The following is an 18,923-nucleotide window of genomic DNA, read 5'->3' as shown; positions in this document are numbered from 1 at the left end:
TGACTATTAACCAGCTTTCTTGGGCCCCTTGTCCCTCCAAGGCTTTATCCCATGGTACTCTTCTACCAAGCAGCTCCCTGAAGAGGCCAGAGTCTGCTCTCCTGAAGCCCAGGGTAGTGAGCTTGCTGTTCACCCTCCTTGCTGCCATAAGGATCTTGAACTCCACCATTCCATGGTCACTGCAGCCAAGGCTGCCCTTGAGCTTCACATTCCCCACCAGCCCCTCCTTGTTGGTGAGAGCAAGGTCCAGCACAGCACTCCTTCTCATTGAGTCCTCTGTCACTTGGAGAACGAAGTTATCATCAATGCATTCCAGGAACATCCTGAATTGCTTGTGCCCTGCTGTGTTATACCTCCAACAGATACTGGGGTGGTTGAAGTCCCCCATGAGGACCAGGGTTTGTGCACGTGAGGCTGCTCCTATCTGTCTATAGAGGGCCTCATCCACCAGGTCTTCCTGGTCAGGTGACCTGTAGCAGACCCCTACTATAATCTTACCTGTCCCTGCCTCCCTTTCTTTAATCCTGACCCATAAGCTGTTAGTCAGCTCCTCATCCATCCCTAGGCAGAGCTCCATGCACTCCAGCTGTTCATTGGCATAGAGGACAACAGCCCCTCTTTGTCTCCCCTGCCCCTCCTTGCAAAAAAGCCTGATCCTTCCATTCCAACACTCCAGTCACAGGAGCCATCCCACCACGTCTTGATGATGCCGATAAGATCAGAGCCCTGCAGGTGTGCACACATCTCTTAACTCGTTTATTCCCCATGCTACAAGGATTTGCATAGAGGCATTTAAGTTGGCCCCCTAATGAAGCTGACTTACTGGCTGGAGTGGCTGGGATTCCTTTGTGGTGCTTTTCAGGTGCTCTCCTGCTGACCTGTTATCCCTCTCCAGCTTCTGGGCATGTGTTGGTGGCCTCAAACTGCTAGGAGTGTGATGGATTGAGGTTCCCATCATGCAGGAACTTTAGTTTAAAGTTCCCCATAAAGTATGAGCGTTCTTCCAGAGCCACAGAAGTCTTTATCCCTCAGAAACCCTGTATACTAGCTACATTGGGCATTTTCTGAATATCTGTTTCTCCAGAGTTAGACTGTCAAGGAGAAGATACTCAGAGCGTGCCTAGTGCAATGAGTATAAAGATACAGTTTTCTGTGGAACTTTGTTTTCCCTGCCCACACCATCTTTAATAGTCTGTCAGACATTTGTTCTCTGCAAACTTTCCTCGCTACTGTGCCTGATAATGCTGTGGTTGAAGAAGAAGGGCCTTTTCTTAATTCATTTGCCTGGGACCTGCAAAGACTGCATTTTTGTTCCTGGATCTGCCATCCGTTTGCTGCATGTTCAACAGGATTATACTTTGAAGTGGAAGAATTGGTAAAAACAGCATCTTGACTGTTAGGAAGCAAATGTATACTCTTACTGTCCACTGAGATGATAAATTCGGGCATATCGCTTAATTGATTATGCCTGAATTATGAGTATCAGTGGTACAAGTGCTTTGTTTTCATTCAAATTAAGATGTTCTTTGATATTTATCATACTAATGGTGTCTAGACTAGCTTATGTTCCTCATCCTGCTCTTATTCTTGAGAAAGTGTAGAATGCTGTAGCCAGTTCTGAAATCTGGGCGAAGCATGGAAAGTGGTATGTGGTTGTCTTGGCTATTGGGCTATACTGAAGATCTTACATTGGTGTTGGTCAGTTGATTGTTAAATCAGAGACGGTCATGTGTGGTTTGACATTTACAGCAAGTGATCAAAGGGAGGAGGCACTTAGCTGGAGCTGTCATCCTTTTCTTCTCATGTTTCCCAAGGCAAATAGAACTGTTTTGAGGGCCATTGCAAAGAAAGTTCCTCATTCTAGAGTACTTTTTGCTTGTGTTGGCTTGTATCCAGACTTGCTTATTGCAAAATTTGTGTTTTCCTTGGGAGCTAAAGAAAGAGATTAGTTAGAGGAGGGATTGGAAGAGCAACTGGTTTCAGTGCAATGTATGATCAGTTTGCAAGAAGGTGCTTTGAGAATTTTGGCAAAAAGCCAGCTGTTCCATCCAATGCAGAAAAGCGTTCTCATACCTATATTCATATTCGTATATAGACAGGTAAATAAAGATAGATAGACCTATAGATACTTGTAACGTTGTTGGCTTTGGAAGGTTACCTCAGTAAAAAAACATGTGAACAATGTGTTAGTAACCTTGTATATGGAAAAAAAATTCAAAAGATAAGTTGCACTTACCAAGTTTGATCAGTAACAGGTTTGTTTAATAAGCCAGGCAAGTAACTATTTGTCTAAGTAACAATGTCTGTAGCTACAGCAGATTCCAGATAAAGATGGGTATATAAAAGAAGCCATTCTTTGTCTTGCATAGCTGGTCTTGGACGAACTGGCACACTTATTGCCTGTTATATCATGAAGCATTATCAGATGACAGCTGCTGAAACTATTGCCTGGATTAGAATAAATAGACCTGGTTCAGTGATTGGACCACAACAACACTTCCTGATGGAGTAAGTAGACTACTGTAAATTGTCTTTTTCTTCTTCTTTTACGGTACACGTAATAATCTTTGGTGTTAATTTGTTGTGATTTGGGCTTTTTTTTTCCATGTTATGATAGCAAACAGGCAGAACTTTGGACAGAAGGAGATATTTTCCGTGCAAAGTTGAAAGGAAACCGTAAAATTGCTGTAACAAGAATTCTGTCAGGAGTAGATGATATTTCAATTAATGACACAAGAAACAGGAGGACTATCCGAAAGGACATTGAACTGGTAACCATCCAAATATTGTGCTTTGTAAACATTGTAACTGCTGTTGAGAATGTCTCAGGTTCTGAAAAAACCTGTGGGTACACTAAAGCTGTGTTATTTAGATTCTTTTTCTGTTTGCCCTTTTTGTATCAAGGGGTATGGGGGGGAAAAAGGTATGGACAGCAAGTATGAAAATGAAGTGTAGTACACAGGTGAAGTAGGAGCATCCTTATCATTCTTTAGTCTTTAGTAATTAGGTAAATATTAGAACAAAAAAGTACTCACGACTTGCAATCAAAAACACTGTGGTTTTGTTTTCGATTGTCTGTTACTTCATTGTGTTTGTTTAAAGGGAAGGGATGAAAGGTTTTTTGCTGTTCTTAGTTTCTAAGTAATTGCAACTTCTATAAAACCTTTTGATACTGCCTTTTAAAAAAACAGTACTGCTGTTTTAAAAAGGCAAGTGAAGGAGGGAAATGCTGTACTTGAGTGAAGATTGTACTGTACATAAGCAAAGATTTGATAATATGGTTCCACTGTTTTAAAGGTAGACAACATTCTGTTGCATGTAATTCGTGACACTGCTTAATGGTTTACAGCTTTAAAAGCAGCAAACAGGAAACTGGAAAGGACAGAATTGTATTTATGCAAGTGAATTTCCTTTGATTTTAAGCTGGCAAACTTTGCTGTTGGGATAATTCTAACTTTAAAATTTAAGATAAGGCTAATTCTTAAATGTCTAAGTGCCTATATTTTAATCTTGGTTTATCTCTTCCCCACCTCCACTTATCCAGTACAGTGATGAAGATGAAACAAACTGTGTAACACAAGGTGATAAGCTTCGTGCTCTGAAAAGTAGGAGGCAGGCAAAAGCTCCAACTGCATCTCCGCTAACGTAAGTCAGTTTCTGAATGTGTAAATGCCAGAAATACTTCTATCCTCATCTTTATACATATTTCCCTTTGCCCCCAAAAGTTTGTTGCGAAGGCTGCTTTTACTCATTTAAAACAAGCGTGAGATTCACTGTTTCTCTGAAGGCTTGGTGAGTGCTAAGGAGGCAAGAGAACTTGGTTAAAGAACTCCATTACTCAGTTTCTAGTTTCCTGCATTGTTTTTGATTCCCGTAGTCTGCACTTTACAAGCTCCCATAGTATTTCTGAACGCTTTACTTTTAGTTTAATCACAAACATTCTCTTGTCTTTCCCGTGGTAGTATAAAAATGGAAGAATATAATTCCCATGTGGTGGTGTTTGACTGAAATAAAGTACGCGCTCTTTTTTGAAGTAAAGTCAGCTACCTGAGAAGAAGAGTTGAAAGAAGAATCTTTAGCTTCCTTGCATTTCTTCTTCCTTGGAGACGAACTTTCCCTAAATCCTGTGGGCTTTGGGGTAATGTCTGGTAGATCTGGGAGGCAGAGAGTAGCACTATTTCAGTAAATAAATTCAAAAGGAGTGCATTTCTGTCAGAGAACCTGGCATGCTAATCTCTTTGTTTTAGACAAGTACTGAAACACCACCTGTAAAAGAAAGTTTGTAGTCACCTTTGCATCTATTGTAGCTTGTAGCAACTGTAAGTAGAAAAACTTTCTGCCTGCCCTTAAATAATCTACAAGAGAATATAAGACTTGCGAGACGTATCTGGATTTCGTCTGATTGCTAGGAAAGCAATGGTGACCTCTGGCTGTCAGATTTTTGCAAGTAGCACAGTACCAGATTCACAGACCAAAGGCAACTTGGCTTTTGTTGTGCTGTCTTTCTGTAGGGGATGCTGCTGCTAGCTGCTGGCCTTTCTTTTTCTTTTTTCTTTTTTTTTTTTAAAAACCAAACAGTGTCATCAGACTTTTAGAAAAAGTGAGAGGTATGTAGTAAGAATGTGCTGAAGGTAAAGGAATATGTCTTTGGAAACCCTCACACATTGTTATGTATAAATTTTGCTTTTGTTTTAAAAGATTCTCTTTTGTTCATGCTCATTAATTACACAGGCAATCATATAAGAAACAACATATTCAGAACAAAGCTTGTACACAGGTGACATTAAAAAAACCCTGAAACACATCACTTCGGTTACCTCCAACAGAACAGTAAAAACCAGCTACCTTGCACATTAGTGTCTAAGGCACATAGTACCTTAAGTTTCCACTTCATAATATTTTTTCCTAAAAGGTACTTTAAGGCACATAATAAAGGTTGTGAAAAATCTCATTTATTGTATGTTCCATAGAATGAATGTAGTCTGTATGATAATCTATTCAGAGCCACTGTCTTAATACGCAGAATGCCTATCAACTGTTAAGATATTTTTCCATTCATGAAGCATTCTGCAACATGACTGCTATAATTAAGACTAGTTAGCTTGTACTTCTATAGAATTAAGACAATTGATCTAGAGCTTATAGTTGTTTTTTATAGTGTGCATTGTGGCGTGGGGAGTTGGAATTTCCCTATTCCTGTTCCCCTGAGTTACTTGTATGGTTTGCAGCTTGTACTGAAATAATTTGGTGAAAAATGAATGTATACATTGATACACAATGTACATTCTTACATTCTGTGTGTTACCATTATTAAACCAAAATATTACTAGGAATATTTAGCTGCCCTACATAAGTCAGAAGTCTTCCCTACCAGAAGAGGTGTCATTCTTTTTCCCTTTCAGTTCAGACTATTAAACATAATTAATCTTGCAGTGAAATTGATTAGTTTTTTTCTAAGCAAACAAAAAGAAGCTTCTAAATCCTATATGTAGTTTTCTTTCACAGAACAGAAAAAAAAAGGCAAAATAAGAGCACTGGAAGCTGCGACAACTACGGTCTTTGAGAGCTAGAGGCATTGCTTATGTTTAAGTTGCAAGGGATTTCTGCATAACATTTGTTAATGTTTATCGAGGTTGGTTTTATAAACTCTATATGCTTTGATGAATGGATACTTTGTATATTTCTAATTGGCAATATTCTGTGCCTCTGGCAAAGGATTATGAATTATCTTTTGGTACTTTGAACACAGGAAGGTAATATACCCCATCATCTGGGTGTTTACCTAAGGCGTTTGTTCCTACAAACTGATCTGGGTCTGATCTAATGTTTAGTGCTAACACATATGATTGTGAAGTAGGACGTATGAACCAGGCTGATCAAACTGCATAAGAAATGGCAGCAAGTGATCACAGATGTACTCCTCCAGCATGAATTCACTTTCAAGAGTGATACAGACTTTCTTTGGAATAGACGACTTTAGTCAGGGTTCAGAAAATTTGCTTTGATTCCAGCAACACGTGGATCCTACATGCGGCAGTTTTTGGTTGCGTGGATTGTTATAGTCGCAGAAAGTAAGAAAATGCTTGGCAAAGGTTATAGAGCAATATGCTTTTGAAGAACTTGAAACAGGCTAAAATGCACCAATAGCTTTTGCTTTTGAATTTTTGTTCATCTTTTCCTCCCCCTCCAACCCCTTTTTTAGATGGTTCCTAGCTATGCTGGTGTCTACACTGTGTAGCATTGTCATCTGGTGGATTGTATGTGGCTCCCTTCTGCCCAGCCTGCTATTCTGTCTAGATGGTTTAAGAACATATTAACCATCAGGACCCCCTGAGAGAGAGCCACTGTGTAAGTGTCCCATTCCATTTCTCTACAATAGCTCACACTTTCTGTCTACTGCATCTCATAAATGCATGTTTTCATACCATGTTTCTTACTGGCTGTGTTGCAAGAGTAAATTTCACTGCTCTGGCTTTGTTGTGGTTTTGTATATATTATTTGGAATAACTGAGTGATTTTTATCGCTGGCTTGCAATACAAAAAGTTGCAGAGCTTTTATAATTAGGGTAATTCATAATTTTGAAGCCTTTCTTGTCTGCTTGCTCCTGCAAATAAGCAAAACTATAGCTGTAAAAAGGAAAAAGTACTACTTTAAAATATGATCCTATCCTTTGCATATTGCAAATGAAGATGTTAGCTCCAGTTTTACTTTGAAATTCATGAACTTGCAAAGGAGCTTAGTTTCCCAAAGGATGGTTTTACTCACATGAAATGCCAGGAATTAGAATTTGTTAGAAATGTCAGTAGGTCTTTGTTTTTACTAAGAGATTATAGTAGTATACACCATCAGAGACAGTAAAATGGGACTTCTTTTTTCCTTTTTAATATAGTAGAAGATGAGGCAGGTTGCAGTATTAGGTCAAGGCTCACTTGTTTACCGTGCCAATCTTGTTTCATCTTCTTTTGTTCTCAATTATTTTTTTATAGAGCTTTATGAGACTAGTTAAATCCCTCCCTTCTGTTACTTGGATTCAGGACTAAAGCATTAAAAACATACTAGTTTCTTGAGTACAGTTTTCAGTCTGCTTTTGCCAGAGTGGCTGCAGTGATTGCTGTGCCTCACTTCCACTTAAAAGGTGCAATGTTTCCATCAAACAACAACTTCCATCTTTTGGCCAAACAAAACTTCAGCACCAGGAACTTTTTCCTTGCTACCGTATCGCCCTGGAGCCGCTCCACGACAACCACCCTCAAAGTGGAATGATTACTTTAGGTGAATACTTGAAATTTTGGTGCTCTCAGAGGAAAAAAAATGGTCAGAAAAAGTGTTTTACACCAGAGTACTAAGTAAGACAAGGTATTCTCTCCTTGTAGAACATTAAGCTTAAGAGTTTCTGTCCTTCTTGCCTTTGGACTTGCAACTTTTTGTCTGGACTTTTAAAAAGCATAGGATTGTTTTTGCTAAAATAAATGACCTAATAACTAAAGAATGTGAACTGGGGGACTTGTGGACAACTTAGTTATCCTATTAGTCTTAGCTAATCTTAACCTGTTCTTTTGGAGAAAGAAAAAAGAACTAAAGATCACTTTAGCTTTTTTTTTCCCATTGGTACCTAACTTTGTCAAAGAACATACGTAAATGAAATGCTTTTTTTCAAAGTTTTACACCAAGTGTAGCAGAATTTCTTGTCTCAGTGTTTTCCAGAAGTCAGACCTCAGATTTCTAAACACAGACTAAAAAGCTAAACTTAAAACACAGGTTTAAAAAATGAAACAATCTGCCCTTTGTTTTCCTGTACTGTAAGATCAATTTCAGTCAACTATCATCCTTTCTTTCTCTTACGGTTTCTGTGTTCTGTCTGAAAACTCCCTTGCTTTTCAAAGACTGCTTGATATTGGTAAATCTGTCATGATGCAATCAATCAGGTTACTGGTGCTGCTGCCTCATATCCAGAATTGACAATCATACAATGTTGGTTTATGTCCAGGAAGAGAAAACACTTAAGCTTTTCTTAAAAGCTAGACTGACGTTCTCTCCATTATGCAGCTAGTGGCTCATGTTATAAGAGATCAAATTATCAATCAGTATTGTGAATCTGTCTAGGCTAGCCTGGCAATCTTGTTGGCTGGAGCTCTGTAGAGTGAAAAGTATCAGTCACTTGTTGCCTATTGATGACTTACAACAGTGGGAGAGGTCTCAGGCCTATTTTCCTAAAAATCATGAGCTGATGAAGGAGAAAGCAGTATTGCATTTGACAGACCTCATAAAAGAGGTAGCCTTGGCAAGAATAAAATGCCCATCGCAGATCAGAGAAGACATGTTCCTGTGTAACCTCTCTTCCTTTCATCCCTCCCCAGGATACTATAATAATTTTTCTTTTAAAAAAGCTTATTATTTAGATTGATTTCTCTCCAAGATGTATTATCTTGCTGGCATTTCAAGTTTTGTGGATTTTGGGTTGTGGGGTTTGGGCTTTTGTGTCCTGGTGGTATACCTGTGCCCCCAACCCTGCTCTGAGTTAAATGGTGAAGAAAAGTTGTGAACTATTTAAAAGATGGTGCTACTGACACAAATACTGTTCCATTTAAGGAGGTTTTGATTTGTTTAAAGGCCAATGTATTAGCTTGAATAAGAAAGTAGTATATAAACTAGTCTGGTGTTTGAGGAGCGTATTAGGTTCAGAACTACCAAGTGTTGCCTCCATTACAGATTAACTGGAGATGAAAAATTCTTACGATATATGGATTACCTATTTTAGAATTGTGGCTATTACACCACTCTGTAGGCAGTGTTCAGGAAATGTTCTGGTTTTTCTTTTTTTTTTCAAAAAAGTCATATTTCAGTAAGAAAACCTTTGTGTACATCAGATGCACTTTCTGCTGTTGTTTCTGGAAGTTCATTGTTGTTATGTACAGCATGACATGCTATTTTACATGAACTGTTAGAAAGCAGTAAGAAAGGTGTCCTGAGGATCTTATCCTTCTCTAATACAGTTTAGGATTTTTTTTGATGCTGAGATTTTGGGAGGATTTCCTCCACTGTGGCCTCATCTCATGTCCATTATAAAACCTATCTATTGAACCTGCTATCAAGTGAGGCTGCTAGTCTAATTGTGTTAAATCCAAATTCCATGCATTAAAGAGAGTTTCTTCTCTTACCTTAAACATGTGTGCAGTAGCATTCTAATAAAAGCTCTGGTAGCACTGTTACTGCTCCCAAGCTGACAGTTGTCAGGCCCAAAGACAGCTCTGGGTGTTTAGTTGTGACATCATGTCAGACGATGGTGTAAACTGGACCTCGTCTGTTTTGCTTGAGGTGCTATCAGCCTTGGAAGTCTAGAATTTTAGTCTGATTTAAACATGTCTGTTTGATCCTTCAGCTAATGTTTTGTTCACAGAGATTTCAATTAACCTTTCCTCTTGAGTAGCAGTGTGAAGTTGTGTATCACTGAGATGTAAAAATGACATACCAACTAAAAAGCAGATGATGTTAAAGGTTCTACCATGCATACAGCTGGCTCTGAGCTGATTCCCATAAGCTAGCTCTTTCTCTCCCTACCCTTTGGTAAATACAGCAATCTTTAGAGGATGATGTTGTGGTTGGTTTGGTTTTAAGGTGCATTTATATATGGTGACTATTTTTGTAAGTCATGTTCCCATTTAGAACCTCTTTTCTTTCTTTGTTTTGAACAGATAAAATGAAATTCTGTGGGAAGTAAGGACTTACATGTGATATGTTGAAAAGATGAATATTTAAGTGTTTGTGTAAGATGGTATCTTAACACTTCATAGTGTTTCCGTTCACATTGGATAAGTATATGGATTTAAGTCATGTACACTGACCTGTTTTCTGAACTTCTTGTGTCTGGAAAGAATGTACACCTGTAAGAGAAAGATTATAACGATTAGATCATGTTCCAATAACTTTTGCTTTCTTTTATTATGTACATTACATGCATTTTATGCAGAGAGACACTGTATGTACATATTTAAGGAGAAAACATGATTTTTCCATATTTCTGTCTACATAAGCACTAATAAACCAGCATGTGCTATGATTTGGTCATGCTTATATTTCACTGAATAAATGTTACAAGGTTAAACCAGCTTTGTACCTTTCTGTTCAGTCCTGGAAGTTGCTAGTGGCACAGATAAAAGGTACAATGCCAGTATTTTTTCACCACTGGTGTCATTTTTAAAGCTTAGTTGAAAAGGCAGTATCCCAAATTTGTCCATGTTGTATGACAACTGTGGGACTGAAAAGATATTTTTAAGTTTTAATATTAGAACTTGTTAGAACTAGTTTACAAGCATCATAGAAATTTTGAAATTAATGTCCAGGTTTTGAAGCTTTTCACCTTGGGCATGCAAGGAAAACAGATTTTTGTTAGAAGAATATGTGTTGTCAACAGAGGCATAATATGATGATAAAGGTACCTGGTTTTTGTTTTCAGCCTCTGGAATAACCAATTCCTCCGACTTTGAATGTGTTGTGTTTACAGTAGAATTTGCTTTGCATTTTGATAGTACTTGCTATTGTAATCTTGCATCTTATCTCGGAGGAAGAGAAGACTGTTTGGTTTGGACTTCTGCAAAGCAAGTGACAAGATTTTGCCAGTCTGAAATATTAAGAGAGACTGGTTCAAGTAGAAGTTTAAAATACTTGAACTTCGTGGGTCTGTAGTAATCTGTTTGCTAAACAATCTAGAACTATGTGGTAAATAAGGTTGCTGATCAGTTTTGTTGCTGTAAAGAATTTATTTCAGATGAAATTGTGTTGTCTCTGATGCATATTCTGATTCTGGTATCAAACCCATATAAAACAATGAAAGCATAGAGTTTTTTTTCCATTTCTGTTTTTAGTGAGTATGTTAAATGAGTATGAAAATACTTGTATTTTCTCCCATGTATGCCTGTCCACTTTTGCTCAAAAAGTTACATTCTATGTTCATATCTAGGATTCCTTGAAAAGAGTTTATTCAGAGTATTAAGCAACCAGACTGCAGTTTATAGAACTTAATGAAGGTTTTGGTTTCCAATCTAATATAATCTGCTGACACAGGTGGACTCAGTGAAGCCACTGAAAATTAGTCTCTAATAACAGCAAGGGCAAAAACCAGTAATAGCTGAGTTGCTTTTAGCTCTGAATCTCTAAAATGATGCATAGTTTTATAGTTGGAACCTTGCACAAATCGAATGACTAGGGAATAGATTTATAAAATGATGCATGAAATAGATACCTGTGGAGTCCATTGACAGTTGTCACTTTTTGTCTCCATAATATCATAATTTCACTACAAGTATTTAGGAATACAGAAGACATGGTTTCCCTATGAACCAGTTGGCTGGTGGCTGTAATAGTTGTTTGCATTTCACAATCTGGAATTCTTTTCTTACTGGCCTAAACAACACTAGGATTTACCTGCCTGTTTAAGAAGTAGTCAATATATTGCTGTAGAGTCTTCTAGAGAAGATCACAACCTAGATCACATCTAGAGTTGATCACAACCAGCATGTAAAGCTGAATTTTGAGTATGGTGTAGTAAATCCCTGTAAGAGCAAAATGCTAGCATAGGCAATGATTTTCCTAGCCTACTGTATTTGAAGGGAATATCTCATGGATAATTGCAGGACAGTTAGACTTTGATCTTCACAAATTGAATTACTTGGGTTTTTTTCTAAATTCCTTTCTGTGTCAGTGTGGAAAATAATGTTCGTTCTTGTACATACTTAAGATTTTCTCTTTTTTGCTGTTTTGTTGCAGTAATTCAAAGTACAATTTCTTTGCTTTTTGTCTTCCAAAAACCTAACAGGAAATTAAAAATTATTAATGTAAACCATTCTTTGAAAGCAAAAAAAAAAAAAACCAACCAACAAAACAAACTGCTGTGCTCCTAATAAAAGAACTTGCATTACCGTAATTCTAACAAGGATGTTATAAAGAGAAGGATATGTTTCAGGCAGAACAGTTTGCTTTTCAGAATGATTTGTGAAAAGCCAGCTGATACTTGTTAGCTCTGCTGCAACTGTAATGTCCTCTTTTCAGTGTTTTCCTAGAAACTTTCAGATTATGTAATCTTTCTTTTTTCCTACTCTTTCCAGAGTAATTCTGCAGTCCAGTGTTCAGAAAAATAAAACCTCTGAACCTAGCATTTCTGACAGTACAGACATTACTAAAAGAACTACCAGGTCTGCTGCAAGAAAAAACAGTTTAAAAAGGTGAGAGTTACTCTCTTTACAGATTCGGTAACGGTTCTCTAGGCAAATACTTCAAGCTGGCATATCCATTGCTGACAGGAGTTTTAGCCACAGTTCAATTCCTTCTCGTAGCAATGGGAAATGAGAAATAATTTTGTGGTTTATGTCATGTACTGAGACTATCTGGAACATTTAATCTTATGTAATTTGTTTATGTTGCTCATTCTTTCAACTTTGAGAATTTTATATTGTAATTCCTAATGTGAGTCAGAATTACTGAAGGTGAGGTATTTTGGTAACAAAATACCTTTCTTTACCCAACTTCTGCCTCGAGTAAGAGGTGGAAAAGTTGTTCACAGCATTAAGTCAATTGTTAGTACATAAAACGAAGAGGAATTTGATGGACAACTGAAATGCAGTAGTAGTGGAGAGGTGAAGTGTATAAATGCATGTGTATACCAGTATGAGATTTTGTACTGAGAGTATGGCTGGTAATCTGAACTGAACCTGTATGGTAAAGCTTAATTAAATTTTAAAGTTGGATGGATTTATGCAAGACTAAAAGTGCCTTTTGGCCCAGAAGCATATGGCCACACTACTACTGTGTTTCTTTGTGTGTGCGTATGTTCATGCCCCTCTACGGGAGCTGTCCAGGTCATTATCAAAGATGAACCTGAGAGTGTAGCTTAAAACAATTTCCAAGAAATTGCAAGTGGTTACAATTGACCAGAAGTTGTCTTGTACTTATAGTGAAAAACTATTGAATGCATCTGTCAGGTGCTGAAGAGACTTAGTTGTGTTGGGAAGAGTAAAAGGTGGCAAATAACATAAAAAGTAGTTGTGTAGCTACGTAGTTATGTATCCAAGTTCTCGTGCAGCTTCTTCTCCACAGAGCTTTTCTTTCCCCTTCCTCATCCTGTTACCTTGAAGGTAACAGAAGTTACAAAAAATTCACTCTATCAGGCAACAGAAATAGTAATTAACAATAGACTGCAGTAAATTCTGGTCAGAATTTTTAGCAGTGGCTATATGAGTTACGTTTTGATGCATATAACAATATGTTAAAAAATAATATTTTTTTCCTGAAATGCATGTTTTACTAAAAATCTGAGGTATTTCTCAGGGTTTTCCTGTTTGGTTGGTTGGTTTTTTCCTCCATTTTGCATCGTTTTCACCATGTCAGTTTTGGTCCAAACAGAATTGATAGGATTCTGCCTACTGTTATCATTCTTCATGCTTCTTCCAGTTTTAAGCTCTGTGCAACGTTTGGTGGCTGTATACATGCACATGTGTAATAGAACAGAGATTTTCTGTTCCTGGAAAACACACCTGCAAGTTGACCTTTGAGTTCTGTGAGATGAGGATACTTACCCTTAAGAGGAAACAACATCCCTAAAATAGAGTTCATAGAAGGTTTCGGTTATTTTGAAATAAACCCTATAAGTGTATTGTCAGATTTATGACTCTGAGGACCAAGGATCAGGTTGATCTCAAATTTCATAAACTACTTTATATTGTAATGGATTTTCTAAAATTTCAACCCCAAATATTTCCTTCCACATACTGTTCCTTTTGTTCTAACTTTTGAGGTCAAAGAATTTCAGTCACTTTATGCTTGGGTCCAATGATCAAATTTGTCCTAAATAGTTATGTCACAGTTCTGGAGTTCTTAATTATCTTGTCATCTGAGAGGGCTAATTGGGTGCTGGTCCCTGTAAAGGCTATTTCGCCATGACTGTACATTTTCATGGGCTTAGAACGTAGTACCTTGTTGTTAATCTTGTAGATGTCCTTCTTTTTTTCCTGTAGCATTTGGCAAAACCTCACTTTTTCTTTTTTTAAGCATCCCTTTGTTTTTTCCTCTCTTCTAAGTTTATTTTAGTTTCTTGAAGTCTGTGGAGTTTGCATTACCTCATAGTACTCAGATTGGTTGACCTATTCCAGATCAAGTGGACTGCAGGGTAGAGGAGAATAATTTTTATTACAAAATTGAGGTCATGCCCTGACCAACATCTGTCTTTGTCAAGACCTTGTTGCCTTCTCTGAACTTCCGACATTACTGTGTACTCTTATTCTTTCATTTTCTTGTCTGATATGTTCCAGTGGAAACATCTTGCAGTATGTTTACATTAATCTCATTTGTTGATGCTTTAGGTCATTTTAGTCAATTCTTACTGTAGATCAATCATATTTGCAACCCATCTTAACGCAGTATAATCCACAGAGCTGGGTAATTCATCTGCCATTTCATCCCTCAGACTGTTGGAGACACTGTCACAGAATGCCTCCAGAATGACTTTTCAGCCAAAACAGCCATTTACAGCTAAAACACTCTATTCTGGCTTTGCAAAGAGGATTTAGGGAATTTCAATCCTATTGATGATATTCACCGCATTTCCTTTGCAGAACATCTCTAGATGTCAGCTGCCATCTACGAAAAACCAGTACTGGCAGACATAACACATTATATCTTGTGATTGAAATAACACTCTTGTTGAACTGCAAGTAATCGCATTACTAGACCGTTATCCACAGTCTTTCTCTGTGGATGCCCTTGTTTCTCCAGTTAAGATGTCTTCCTTGTAAATTTGCCGATTACTGAGAAGTTCGTGTTTGTAATTTAACAGGGTGCATACATCAGATCCAAACCAACTGAATCATACTAAGACACAAATGAAACAGTCTTACCACATATAACAGAATTAGGGTTATGTATATAGTAAGTAGTTGATTAGAAATTTTAGTAGGTAGAGGTGCTTAAGGGAAAGCAGGTCAAGTTACTACAAAAATATAACTAAGAGTATGGGGGGGAAATGTATGAAAACTGTATTGTATAGATTCTTTTACTTCCTTTAATCAGAGAGGTATATCACAAAAACTAACAAAGAGGAATATGCTTTAAAAATCTCGTATGCTTTTGCTTTGCTGGGAGTTGTAAAGCAGCCTTCTGCACCCTTGTTCAAACACTGAAACCTACTCACAGCATTTCAGAGCTTGTCTATATGTAATCTAAATCTAGCTTTAAAAAAATTGTTTCTTTACTATTCTTTCTACTTTTCCCACAGTCTTATACCTCAGAGGGAGAGAAAGAAAAGGAATGCTTTACAGCAAATGCGCTTAATGAAATTGTGGTACTTTAAATCCTCTGTTGCTTTTCTGTATGGAATGGAACCTTTCTTCATATTGTCTGTGATCAGACCAGTCCATGCTTTCTTTACAACCAATATTGCTGTGTTCTTAAATGCAGTGACTTTTATCTTCTTTAAAGTATTGTTTGCTCATTTTACCTTGCCAGAAATGTTTGCTTGAAATAGATATTGAGTCCATATTTAACTTTTTCCCTCAAATGTTTTATTTCAGCAGCCAATCCGTCCCAAGGACTAGAACAGTATTGCGTTAAATTTCAAATAAGCAACCAGTGTTAAGAAGATATTCAGGAATGAAGGGGATGTGACTAGAGGGGACTTGATGCCATTCAAGGAAGATTACTTTGGCTCCATTTTTCAGCAAAAGTGAAACAGAAGAATCTCTTCCATACTTGTAGAATAAAATGAACTGTCAACATGCTTGGTAGACACTTTCCTAATGTACTAACAGTTCCTCAAACAAAACCAACAAAATCTGTGTACATCCAGACTCAGGTGTAAATACTTAAGCTCTCTATTATAAAGAGGGCTTGCTAGTATGTATGATGCATGTGTATAAATTGTGATGGCAATCACTTAGCTGCTGACCACCAGAAATGAAAAGATGGTGGGAGCTTTTAAATATTTAAATCTGTGTTGTCCATTCAGACTGGGCTCAAGTCTCCACTTGAGACTGAAAATCAACCACAAAAGCTTTTTTCTTATAGTCTTGGTACTCTCCTGTGTTAACTGGCTATTCTTTCTTATTTTGTATGAAGTTTTTTATGAAGCCGCAGTATTGAGTACACAAAGTAACTGTTGTCCACCAAAGAGTGCTTTATTTTCAAAGGTTGTGTGGTTTGTTTATTTTGAAAAAACTTAACTATAAGTGGTTAACTTGTTTTTGATAGTAATAGATCTTTAGTTGTTCACAACCAATGGCTCTTTTAACTAGTTGTAATTGCTTTAAATCTGATATAATTTTAAGGGGGAGGAAAAACAGCTTACAATTTACAGCAGTGCTGTCATATTGAAATGTCATTACTGTTTCTTTTCCTATCTTCAAATCTTCTAGGTGAAACTTTAGATTACCATAACTAAAAGGTAAGAATTTTTCCCGGCTTTTATTGGTATACTTGATAACATGTGGATGTCACTGTTTTTTAGCTTTGAGACACTTAATGAGTGCAGCACACAAAAAAGGGAAAATAAGCTTGCTGTACAACTGAGATTGATAGTGGAACTCAGGGGCAGGTATATAGTTTTTAACATCTAATTAACACTTTAAAAACTACAGCTTGCCTCTGTTAAAAAACAGTGTAAGTTTTAGAGGAACCTGTCTTGAGAGTGAAATTTTCATCCACTACAAGACTGTCTTCAAACACTGGCAGCATTTTTTCCCTACCACTTTTGACATTATGAAATCTCAAAGCTGGCTTTGCAGTGATGTGCCCTTGTCTGCCAACTGAAGTTTATAGCTGCATATCCCTCAGATGAGGACTGTTACCACATAGCCTTAAATAGGATACAGTTATCTGTTGATTTAGTGACTCTTACAGTAGGAAGCAGAAGAAATTAATAGATCTGAAATACTAGCAATGGAATAACTGAAGTTTTTAAAGATACAGATTACCTCTGCAAGGGGGCGAATTTTCTTTTTATGAATGTAAATGTGCAAGTCCAGTGACTAGTTTCAATCTACATCCTTTTAAATTAAAACTAAGCTTTCTGTTAGGCTGGTGATTTTTGAATGCCAGTATGAATAACCACACATTGGCTTGAAAACATTTTGTGGGAAGAGCATCAGAGCATCATGAGTTGGAGGGGAAGCAGGATGTAAAATGTAAGTAAGCTTACAGGTAGTATCTGTGAGTTTGGATAGTCAAAATTTGCAAATATGAATACAAAGAAAACAAGAGGCTTGTATGTTGCAAAATAAAGGACCATTGAGGCTCAGACCCCAAATGTTTTTAGTTTTCCTCTTAATCTTCACCCGCACTACCATTTTCTTCTAGGTGAAAAGCACCTAAAAGAGAGGGACTGAATTTACCCCAACACAGTGAATAAAATTAATTTCTTGGTGTTTTTTGGTTTGGTTTGGGTTGTTTGTTTTTTATTTTTTTTGAGGGGGGTGTGTTTTGGTTTGTTTTTTTTTGTAAGTAAGCCACTTGCCCAAAAGCTGAAGTACAGGTAACCACAGTAGTGGTTGGGCAAATTGGGCAAATACAAATCTGTGTTCATTTTTGAAGAAAGTTCTTGTCTTGGAAGGCAGAAGGGATGAAACTAGTGAGGTGAGAGGATGAAAGTCAAAACAAGATTTAGTAGTATTTATGGTGTTTGGCTTTGCCCTTCTCTCAGCTGAGCTTCCTTTTTTAGCATCTTTGTTTTTAACCTGAAAATAATCAGTCTCTTTCACACCCCTTCCAAATTCCAAATTGGAATTTGCCTTTTTTAAAGTAACCAGCAGAACCATTAGCACTTTCAGGTTCATCAGAAGTAAATTTGCATTACAAGTGCACAAACACACACAATAGCAACTCTAGCTAAACCAAAACTGCATGTTTGGCATGAATGTGTTTCAGGATACCCCTTCAACCACCCAGTATCTTAGTGAGAAACACATAAATGTCAAAGAGATTTTACATTTGAACTCTCCAAACAGCCTTATCTGGAAAATTTAACTCATTACCTCATTGTGTCCCATCTAATTGTATTGCTTAGTTTGTTCTGAATTTTTAGTACTTTGTCTAGCATTTTTATTGTACCATACCAAAGCTGTCTTAAGTACAAGAATGAACAGTGGGCATAGGTGAGGGAGTCCTTGGTTTCCAAATCTTTTTTGAATTGTGCAGTATTATGTGCCAAAACAGAATGCGCGGTGGCAGTTGTATCACCATTGTACCACAGAGCAGCTGAAAGAAGTTATTTCTGCTGTCATCAATTAGTAGTTTTTCCTTAGAAATTCTTTCCCCTCTTTCAAATGCATGACAGATGGATTCTCCCTTGATCTCTTATTCAAAAGTATGCAACATACTCAAAAGCTGTAATATCTTGGGTCAAATTGCTACCTTCCATTACAGCATCAATAACTTAACTCAAGAGTTAACAATACCTTAACCCAGACCTTATCTTTTTGCCCCAGTTTGACAATAAAGTAAGTGCTGCTGAATTAAAAAAAAAAAAAAAAAGATTTGTAGAGACTTATGCATTAAAATGGAAAAAAAAAAATGCGATGTTCACCAGTTTGTTGCACTGCAGTTTTTATATTAATGGTTTGCAGACTGTTTGTCTTGCGTAAACTCATGTACAGACTATCAAGATCTAATATTTCTTGACTAATCAGTACTGTTCATCCTGATTATTTTTAAATTGTATATTTCTAATCATATTTTTTTAACTTGGATTGACAGAATGGGAGTTTATTTTGCTGAAGGTATTTTTAAGATAAAGCTTCATATTATCTTGTAATTTTAAGTAGTTCAATATGCATTTGTGTCTCATTTGAAAATACTGCATATTGTATTTGATTTTATACAAAATACTCAATAGTGAGAACTGTAAACATGAATTGTGTAAAATTAAAAATAATAATCAGAAGTT

At 37.0% G+C, this 18,923-nt stretch overlaps 1 protein-coding gene across 1 annotated transcript; it reads left to right on the top strand.

Moving 5' to 3' along the window:
* Window positions 1-2,331: 2,331 nt before the first annotated feature.
* CDC14B (cell division cycle 14B) lies at window positions 2,332-15,598 on the top strand (the record flags this gene model as incomplete). Its single annotated transcript, XM_009696521.1, has 5 exons — window positions 2,332-2,508; window positions 2,618-2,771; window positions 3,545-3,645; window positions 12,103-12,219; window positions 15,559-15,598. Coding segments are annotated over 5 exons (589 nt in total), but the record flags the coding sequence as incomplete, so codon positions are not given.
* Window positions 15,599-18,923: the final 3,325 nt, after the last annotated feature.

This window comes from Cariama cristata, unplaced genomic scaffold (genome assembly GCF_000690535.1).
Source record: "Cariama cristata isolate BGI_N322 unplaced genomic scaffold, ASM69053v1 scaffold18173, whole genome shotgun sequence".
NCBI lineage: Eukaryota > Metazoa > Chordata > Aves > Cariamiformes > Cariamidae > Cariama > Cariama cristata.
This window is presented reverse-complemented; position numbering and strand designations above follow the sequence as displayed.